The sequence below is a fragment of the Vicia villosa genome, linkage group LG4 (assembly GCF_029867415.1).
Source record: "Vicia villosa cultivar HV-30 ecotype Madison, WI linkage group LG4, Vvil1.0, whole genome shotgun sequence".
Taxonomy (NCBI): domain Eukaryota; kingdom Viridiplantae; phylum Streptophyta; class Magnoliopsida; order Fabales; family Fabaceae; genus Vicia; species Vicia villosa.
Window position 1 is genome coordinate 186,708,984 of NC_081183.1, and position 10,394 is coordinate 186,719,377.

Here is a 10,394-nt window from a genome sequence, read left to right on the forward strand (position 1 = left end):
GTGACGAATTCTTACACATAAAACATAAAATACTTTAAAAACAAAATAGTCAACGAATTTGAAGTCAGTCAAATCAGAAATAACCATATTAAAAGTTGAACTCACGATTTTAGGATGATATCTAATACTACTAATTAATTGAACTTATTTTTATAATTTCATGACTTGCATAAAAATAACATAGTAGTATAATACAACAATAATGTAACATAACCATATAACACAACTAGTTACACTAGTTAGTGAGGTTGTCTTTATACTAGTATGTCCCATTTCCCCACAAACTCTCACAGATAATGGCATAGCAAAACTGCAAAGATAGTGACATCTGAGAATCAAAAGTTAAATCCAATGACACACCACACCTCACTGTACACTCATATTTACTACTCTCATCTGAATCACAATCTCATACCACCACTACTTGCATATGCATATAACAGTTTAGAGAGAGAGAAACTAAAACCAAAATGTAAAAAAGAAAGAGAGAGAGAGAGAGAGAGAGAAAGAAAGAGGTATTGCTGCAGAGTTGCAGGTTTTTAGCAGAAATGGTGGCAGATGGTTTTTTAACTTTACATGTGAAATTATTTTTCTCTCTTATTATTATTATCTCTACTACTCTCTTTCTTTCTTCTTCTTGTGTGTGTGGTTTTCCTAGCTGCTATGAGAGAGAGACTAGTGTTGTTTCTGTCACAGAAACTACGATGTGATTGAACATCTAAAGCTTTGTTCAGTTTATTGTTAGTGTTATTATTATTATTATTACTACATCACATTGGTTCATTCTGAAACGTTGAAAATCCATCTCTTTTTTCATATTCACACAAAAAGCTATAATATTTGGAGAATACACAGAAGAATACTTTCAAACTCTCTTCTGTTTACCCTTTCAATGGTGTCTAGTGAGTGCTACTTTTGAAGAAGTAGCATAGCATTTGTGATAACACCCTTTTTCTCTTCTTGTGGTTCATTCATACACAAGAGGTTTTAGAAAGAAAGAGCTTGTTGGGTTGGTTCATCTTTTGTTGAAGCTATGGCATTTCGATTTGGAGTACTCTTTCTTCTTGTTTTGTTCATTTGTTTCAATGTGAATTCAGTGGATTCAGATGATGGTGAGTTTCTAGTTTTTACTTTTTACTCTTTCTTGTTTTGGAATGGAGATATCTTAACAGTATTCAAAGTTTTAAACATGAACCTTTGCCTACAAGTTGTGACTTTTTTGAATTGTGTTTTTGTCATTGTTTCAAAGCTAAATCTTCCATGTGCCTTTTTCTTTATTTTTTTGGTGAAGGGTATTGGACAAAACACCTAAAGCTTGAATTTTTAATTGATTTGTTTATAGTTGTTTCCTTGGTTTCTTTATCCCCAACCAAATGGGTTATTCCTTATCCATTTTCTAATAGTCCCAATTTTTTATTTGTGAAAAGTCAGCACCTTTTTTTTTGTCTGCTGAATATCATTTAACTTATTATAGTTTGGATCTTGTAAAATTTCTTTCAATATGATAAAAGTTTCATTTGATTGAAGGGTCAACATTGTTAGACATAAAGAAATCATTCAGGGATGTGGATAATGTTCTATATGACTGGACTGATTCATCAACATCAGACTATTGTGCTTGGAGAGGGATTTCATGTGATAATGTCACCTTCAATGTTGTTGCACTGTGAGTTTTCTTGGACATTGTTTATATTCTAAACTAATTTTCTGCACCTTTCTATTTATGTCCATGAATAACAATCTATATTTCCTCTATTGCAGCAATCTTTCGGGGCTGAATCTTGATGGTGAAATTTCGCCTTCGATAGGGAACCTTAAGAGCTTGGTCTCTATGTAAGTATTGCTATCTTCAAGTTTTGTTCTTATTCATTCATTTTAGTTTTGCTTATCCTTTCTGTTTGATACAGTGATTTGAAAGAAAACCGGTTATCAGGTCAGATACCAGATGAGATTGGTGACTGTTCGTTGTTGCAATACTTGTATGTTTCACATAACCACCAGAAGAACTGAATTTAGTTAATTGTTCTTCGACCTCATTTTGACTTACTTGGTACTTATATGGTTCAATGTGTTCTCAGGGACTTGTCCTTTAATGAAATTCGGGGGGATATACCATATTCGATTTCAAAGCTGAAACAATTGGAAAATCTGTGAGTGTTTGTTTGTTTGTTAGCCTAGAAATCTTGGTTTTTGTAGGAGTTAGATTGTGACAGATCTTTCTTTTGTCTCCTATTTCTTAGGTTTTTGAAGGATAATCAATTGATTGGGCCAATTCCTTCAACATTGTCTCAGATTCCTAATTTGAAGATTCTGTAAGTTATTTTTTCTTTTTTTCATTACTTTCCTTACAAGATTAATATATTCCGCGACAAACATTTTTATTTTCTCGAGATTAAATTTTAGGGACCTGGCACAAAATAATCTAAGTGGTGAAATTCCAAGGCTTATATACTGGAATGAAGTTTTACAATATCTGTAAGTACAAACAATACATATGAAACTAAGATATCATTTTGGTGAAGTATTGATTCACGTTACTATCGTAAATAACAGTGGCCTGCGAGGGAACAACTTGGTTGGTTCATTATCTCCGGACATGTGTCAGTTAACTGCCTTGTGGTATTTGTAAGTAACACAATCAGTTTCTGTTCATTCCAACTCCTCAAAATGTATAATTTGTAAAGAATATGATGATAATTTCTTGCATATATTATGCAGTGATGTGAGAAACAATAGCCTAACAGGAAGTATTCCCGAAAACATAGGCAACTGCACTTCCTTTCAAGTCTTGTATGTATTCTATTCTATGACTCATCTTGTGATTAATTCGTTTATTTTCTTGTTACAATTTTAACATCTTATGTTAATGCCAGGGATTTATCTTACAACCAGTTAACCGGAGAAGTTCCGTTCAATATCGGGTTTCTACAAATCGCAACCTTGTATGTATTCCATGTTTATGTAGTCATTTTTATTCACTTCCTTATATGGGATTTGTGTAATGGTTTTGTTTGAAACTTGTAGGTCACTGCAAGGGAATAAACTCTCGGGGCATATTCCATCAGTGCTTGGTCTCATGCAAGCACTTGCTGTGTTGTAAGCACTTTTTTCTTGTTAGATTCTGTAAAGTACTTTATAATTTTGGTCATTATTTTCATTTTATCCAATATCCTTTTCAGAGATTTGAGCTGTAACATGTTAACGGGATCAATCCCTCCTATTTTGGGTAATTTGACATTCACTGAAAAATTGTAAGTATCCATATTTTGTGTGTAACTTCAACAACTCCCAAAAATATATTGATTTTTATAAGGTGGAGCGCGCAATTATCGAATTGTTTGCAGGTACTTGCATGGAAATAAGCTGACTGGTTTCATTCCTCCGGAGCTTGGAAATATGTCAAAGCTTCATTATTTGTAAGATGCTTGAGCTAGAAGTTACCTGAATTCATAAATTGTTAACAATCATTTCAATTAAAATTTCTCATCTACAATACGTAATATGTCATTTATGCATGATGTTTGTTTAGCTTCGCTTTCTGCTAGTCATCACATGTATTAAAACTTAAATATCGACTTGTGAATTTTTTTTGTAGGGAATTGAATGATAATAATCTAAGTGGATATATCCCGCCGGAGCTTGGAAAGCTTACTGATCTATTTGACTTGTAAGTGTTGTTTCTTTGAAATTGTATTTTTGTTTTGTTTTTGTTGATGTATCACGATTCATCTATCCTTCTTGCAGAAATGTTGCTAACAACAACCTTGAGGGGCCAATTCCTGGTAATATTAGCTCGTGTAAAAACCTTAACAGCCTGTAAGCGATTAAACTTAAACTGTTAACTCATTGCAACGCTTTTTTAGAATTTTCATTAATGTGATGGATTTTTCTGTCTTAGAAATGTGCATGGGAATAAACTGAATGGAACAATTCCCTCTACTTTCCAGAGCTTGGAGAGTATGACCTCTTTGTAAGTTCCTCGACACATGTTTTAACATTACCGCAATTCTATAACAAATAAAAGATAGTTAAGTGCTTATGTATAAGCCATTTTTCTCTCTTTGGTTTAACCTTTAGTCCTTTACATAGTTCCATCAATTGCTCATTGTACTGATCATCTGCAGGAATCTTTCGTCAAACAACCTTCAAGGCCCCATTCCAATTGAACTGTCACGGATCGGAAATTTGGATACACTGTTAGTATGAATTATTTGTTAATTTATTTATCTTCAGAAGCCTATATCCCTGTCACTAAATTATCTTTTTCCAGGGATATTTCAAACAATGAACTAATTGGACCAATTCCTCCTTCCCTTGGAGACTTGGAACATCTTCTGAAGCTGTGAGTTACCTGCATAGTTATTATCTTAGAATCTGAACTGTTGTCTGATACTAATCACTTCTATCGTTTTTTGTTAGGAATCTGAGTAGAAACGGTTTAACAGGACCTATTCCTGCAGAGTTTGGTAATCTCAAAAGTGTTATGGATATGTAAGTCAATTACTATTTTATGTTGAAAACTTACACAAACAGTTCATTTGATTTCCCCCCTCTAATTATTCTATTTGCTTCTTTCTTGCAGTGATCTTTCACATAACCAACTCTCCGATTTTATTCCTGTAGAACTTAGTCAACTTCAGAACATAGAATCATTGTAAGCTGCTTTCATATTTTTCAGTGTTTATTTTAAGTCATTATAGAATTTCTTTTCTCTTTCTAAATTTCTTGATTTGAAATAATAAATAGGAGGCTTGAATACAATGACTTAACCGGGGACGTGGCGTCACTTGTAAATTGTCTTAGTCTTTCTCTGCTGTAAGTTTATTCTTTTTTAAAACTAATTTAGCCATGATAGTTTTTTACATTCGGTGTCACCTTCATCTAATAAGTTAAATATCTATCGTAAACGTTTCAGCAATGTGTCCTATAACAAACTTGTTGGTCTTATTCCCACAAACAACAATTTTACCAGATTTTCACCAGACAGGTGAGTTGTATTCATTGTTTTAGAATTGATATTATTGCATTCAAGTTACGATAAAATGTGTTTGAGTTGGTTCTCAGTATGTTCTATTCTATTAGTTAATTGATTCAATACTACCTTTAATTTGCAGTTTCATTGGAAATTCTGGTCTTTGTGGCAATTGGCTGAATTATCCATGTCAAGGTTCTCACCCTACAGATCGAGGTATGCTGAACTTTCCATGGGAACTATGTTTGAAAGGCGCAATAGTATTTTGAAATGTGGCTTCGTAATGTCATTTTCTTTATCATGCAGTTACGTTATCTAAGGCGGCTATTCTAGGAATTACACTAGGTGCCCTTGTAATTCTTCTGATGATACTGCTGGCTGCTTGCCGACCACACCATCCAGCTCCATATCCCGAAGGTTCACTTGAAAAGCCAGGTGACAAAACATGTAATCCTTCTTATCCTGGTTACATCTTTAAACGGCTTTTTACATCATTCTCATTATCAACATTGATATTTATAAGCTTCTGACCATATGATCTTGAAAATTGACAGTTACTTTCTCACCTCCAAAACTAGTGATTCTTCATATGAACATGGCGCTTCATGTGTATGATGATATCATGAGGATGACTGAAAACCTGAGTGAGAAGTATATAATTGGAAGTGGTGCATCGAGTACGGTTTATAAATGTGTTCTTAAAAATTGCAAGCCAGTTGCCATAAAGAGGCTCTATTCTCACTATCCCCAATACTTGAAAGAATTCGAGACTGAACTTGGGACGGTCGGTAGCATTAAGCACCGAAATCTTGTTAGTCTCCAAGGCTACTCTTTGTCCCCTTATGGCCACCTTCTCTTCTATGACTACATGGAAAATGGCAGTCTATGGGATCTTCTTCATGGTAAGTGGACTCCTATTTTGAATGCCGCACACATGCAATTCCAATCTTTGTAGAGGCATTAGTCTTAAACTGTATAGCACCAACACAGATACTTGACACGACACCGACACTATTTTGTTGCTTAGACCCCGTTTATATTTGTTGGAATGACTCAGCTATTTACCTTACTTTCAGGACAAAGTAAGAAGAAAAAACTTGATTGGCATCAGCGTCTAAAAATAGCGCTCGGAGCAGCACAAGGACTTGCATATCTACACCATGATTGCAGTCCTCGCATCATACATAGGGACGTGAAATCGTCAAATATTTTACTAGATGCAGATTTCGAGCCCCATCTAACTGATTTTGGCATCGCCAAAAGCCTCTGCCCTACAAAGACTCATACTTCTACTTACATAATGGGCACAATCGGCTACATAGACCCTGAGTATGCCAGAACTTCCCGACTCACTGAGAAATCCGATGTCTACAGCTATGGCATTGTTTTACTTGAATTGCTAACCGGGAGAAAAGCTGTTGACAATGAATCCAACCTCCATCATCTAGTAAGTTTTTCTGCTTTACTAGCTTTGTGTACTTTATGAGAAATTACTCTCATTTGACCTCCGAATTCAAATGAATGAATTTTAAGGGAATTGCATACTAGTTTTAGAGACTGTTTCGTATTTATTGTCTTGCTCCTACATTGTCTGCTTGATTCCATTATCACATAAATTTGATATTGACTATAACTTAATTTTACGCAGATTTTGTCCAAGACAGCTAGCAATGCAGTAATGGAAACGGTTGATTCCGACATAACTGCCACATGCAAAGACCTAGGAGAAGTAAAGAAAGTTTTCCAGCTCGCCCTACTATGCTCAAAGAGACAGCCAGCCGACCGGCCAACAATGCATGAAGTATCACGCGTATTAGGAAGTCTTGTCCCGACAGTCACACCGCCAAAACAACTAAACCCTCCACAGGTTGCATCTAACCCGTCCACCAAAGTTCCGTGTTACATGGACGAATATGCAAACCTCAAGACACCACACTTGGTGAACTGTCCTTCCATGAGCACCTCAGATGCTCAACTCTTCCTAAAGTTCGGAGAAGTAATCTCTCAAAACAGCGAGTGATGATTTTGAAAGAATCGGTTACCGGTTATTAGCTATCAGGTATCAGATAGTTACTAGTTATTAGCCATCTGTTATCATGTCATGTATATTAAAAATCCCAAAAAGAAAAATGGGATGTAAAATTTGATGAAGCATTGAAAAATGTGTATAAATTTTTTAGTATTTTAGTGATGATGTTAAGTAGGAACAACTTACAAGAATTTGAAAGGTGCAAGTAACCAAATATGTTGTACTTTTATGTTTGGTAGCACACAAGGTTGAAGTAATGAAGTTAAGGTTATGGGACCATTGAGCAGAGTGGGGTAGATAGGTGTTAATGGTATTAGTGCATGATGTGTGAACAGCAATAATGCACTGATTTTTTAGCTGGCTTGAATCAGTTTTCTGTCTGATTGCTACCAATATTTCAGAAAGGGTATCTTTTACCTTGATGCTTATTTTCATATGTAGGTTCTATGTATAATTTGGCATCAAAATTTGTGTCTCTTGGATCCCACTAGATTTTATTACTATGCATTGGCTTTTGTGCCTTGTTGACTCAAAAGTATATGTATTGAAGTGTGTGAATTGTGCTAATAGCAAGTTAATAGTGAAAAGGTTAAAATGTTTGCATTGATTGTATAAGAAAAATGAAGAATATTTAGAAATATATAAGTCATAAGCTAAACTAAATAATTTCAGATTGTACTAATTCTAGATATGTTATATGCTATTAGAGTATAAAAGCTTGGTTAGAGGGCAATCTCTTGAAGAAGCTCTCAGCACTCCAAGTTCCGCCGCTTCGATATCTTGGATGTCGAAGATAAAACATGATCCAGATGAATATGATGACTTGCAAAGGAAGAATCATTGTAACAACCAAACCAGCAACACAGAATATAAAAAATAATGTTGTAGCTCTTGGATCTCTCCAACTACATAGAGATTCCACCTTTTCTCCAATGGTAGCCAAATAAGAAACCTTTCTTTGTGCATTCCTTGCAATGATTCTCAACCTATCGTACCGTCTTCTCAAATGTTCGCCTCCGATTTGAGTTGGAAAGAAATCAAGTTCTTCTTCTAAATCTTCGGCATTTGTTGTATCCGCGCCGGATAATGTTTCATCTATGTGACATGGATGTTTAGGCCTATTGAAAAAATTCTTGAAACCAATCCAAAATAAATAGAAAATCACTAAGGATAACATTGGCTGTGGATGCAAAACAACAAGAATGCAAAGAAAGTGAAAAAGCAATGTTGCTGTTGGATTTTCCCATTTCTTTATGTCTTCTAACCATTTCCAAAAGACGACAAAACCGCCTAAAAAACTCATGATCCTGTTATAATTTGCTAATCCTTTTCTCATACTCCACAAATCCGATCTCATTTCGAGCATATACGTTACAACCTCTTTCCCAAGTGGTGGTTCTGCTTTGCTTAAACTTCTTGCTATAACATGAGCAGCTTGATTTCTTAAATTATCCAGCTGCGAAGACGACAATGGTAAGAAATAATGTATGTCATTAAACAAAGGTGACTTGTAAATTTGATACATATTAAGCCAAGCCCGAAGCGACCAAGCCTGAAGCGGCCAAGAAAACCTCACTGCTAAATGGATTTCTCCCATCTTATTCATACCAGAAGGTTGCAAACCTACAAGAGGGTAAGAATGTGTATAGACTTTACCGCGTGCAAGTGTTGATACTCGAATCCGTATCTTAGCCATTATTGTATCTCTTACACCTCTACCTCTACTCTCTGCATATAACTGATTGTTATCAAACACTGCAATGGTAATGACTGTGAATGGCTCATTAACTTCCCAAACATATTGCTCATTCCAATTTGGCGAGAGACTATCAACGATCGTTCTTGTCCTCACCCATTTCGGTCCATATTTTGCCACACAATATGCATCAGTTCTCCCTCCAATCTTCATCGGAATCAAACCAGTCGCCTTTAGAATTCCAAGCTCTAAAACACCGATGCTTGGTTTCCAAAGTTTTTTCGATGAAGGCCTAAAGTCACTACTATATTCAAGAGGCTCATCCATCACATGATAACCACCGTCCAACGAAATTTCTGCATTAAGCTTACTAGCAAACTTCACCTCATTTGCAGTCTCTATAACACCGGGCCTATTAAGATCATACCATAAACTTTCTACCGGTATAGGTTCTAATCTCTTTTCGACATCTTTCAAATTAATCATATATGTTCCTAAACTCACATGATCAACTAGTGTTCCTTGCTCAACACTCAAGAAAATTCTTTCGTCGAATGGCTCGTGCGCAACAAACATTAATTCCTCATTCCAAACAGGTTTTTCACTCTTAATTTTGGAGAAACTAGTTCGCAAACGCAAACTCCCTAAATCAACTTGGACAAAAATGTCCGAACATTTAGGATCAAATCTCAATAACAAATCATGTGCTTGGATCACATTAACCCTAAGATACCAAAGAGTAGGAGACATATACACCTTAGAACGAGTATAACCAACCGCATCACCACTTATTCTCGTCGAATCCGAACACCACGCATGCGGAAAATACTCATCCGCTTGCGTTCCAATCCACAACGACAACATGATAGCCCCTCCAGCAAGATTCACACCATTTTGATCCTCTAGCCTATACCATTGAGGCGCCAACGTAGACTCCGGCGGGACTCTTTTCGGTATATCACCAACTTCGAACAGAACTCGACCAATAAACTCGCGCGACATATCCATAACCTCGATCTTGTCCCTCACCATAACATCTACTTTGGTGGAATGAACCTTGTCTTTTTCAAAAGCAAACACTTGGTTCAAAAGTAAATTGTTGTCTAAGAAAATAGTTGTTGCTTTCATGTTTCCAAGTTTAACTTCTACATAAAGGTTAGGGTTATAAGGAAAGTCTCTAACCCTAATAATCCTTACAAATAAGAAGTTCATCTCTTCAACAAGATCATATCTCTTTGTAAGCTTGTCACCTTCTGTTGCAGTAACATTGTGAAGACCAGTTTCTTTTGGTGCATATTCATTATTCTTCATTTTCTTAACCTGCATTGTACAAAGAACACATATACAAATAAGTTAAATATTTCTTAGCAACTACTAAACATGACTATAAATATTTATTAAATAAATTCAGAAGAATTTAAAAAACATATCTATAAATAATTACTTGTAAATGTTCTTGTTGCTCTTCCTCTCTATGATCTTCCCACTAATTTTCTCTTTTATATATTTTTTCTAATGAATCAAACTCCAAATAAAAAAATTAATTCGGTGAAAAATAATGAAATTATTCTCAATTACTCCTTTTTGTTTGTGGTAAATGTCCGGTCTTTATATAAATTTTTAAGGTGTAGGTAACAAAGAAAAATAAGGTAAAAATTGATTGTGATATCAATCACATTCATAGAATCAACATAAAT

At 35.2% G+C, this 10,394-nt stretch overlaps 2 protein-coding genes across 3 annotated transcripts; one reads left to right on the plus strand and one right to left on the minus strand.

Annotated features, from left to right (window-relative positions):
* Positions 1-387: 387 nt before the first annotated feature.
* On the plus strand, positions 388-7,415 carry LOC131596385 (LRR receptor-like serine/threonine-protein kinase ERECTA). Of its 2 annotated transcripts, none has more exons than XM_058869020.1 (27): positions 388-1,112; positions 1,528-1,666; positions 1,762-1,833; positions 1,908-1,979; positions 2,079-2,150; positions 2,241-2,312; positions 2,404-2,475; positions 2,554-2,625; positions 2,719-2,790; positions 2,874-2,942; positions 3,025-3,096; positions 3,180-3,251; positions 3,345-3,416; positions 3,596-3,667; positions 3,745-3,816; positions 3,899-3,970; positions 4,125-4,196; positions 4,271-4,342; positions 4,420-4,491; positions 4,583-4,654; positions 4,747-4,815; positions 4,916-4,987; positions 5,115-5,188; positions 5,279-5,407; positions 5,527-5,874; positions 6,049-6,419; positions 6,621-7,415. In XM_058869020.1, the coding sequence occupies exons 1-27, from the start codon at positions 1,034-1,036 to the stop codon at positions 6,990-6,992; spliced, it is 2,946 nt and encodes a 981-aa protein (XP_058725003.1). In that variant the 5' UTR covers positions 388-1,033; the 3' UTR covers positions 6,993-7,415. The 2 variants fall into 2 exon arrangements, with proteins under 2 accessions (XP_058725003.1, XP_058725002.1); XM_058869019.1 differs by having other exon boundaries at positions 389-1,112; positions 5,279-5,419.
* Positions 7,416-7,704: 289 nt separating this feature from the next.
* LOC131596386 (FT-interacting protein 7-like) lies at positions 7,705-10,044 on the minus strand (the record flags this gene model as incomplete). The annotated part of the gene is made up of 1 exon (XM_058869021.1): positions 7,705-10,044. A coding segment is annotated over one exon (2,340 nt), but the record flags the coding sequence as incomplete, so codon positions are not given.
* Between the last annotated feature and the right edge of the window lie 350 nt (positions 10,045-10,394).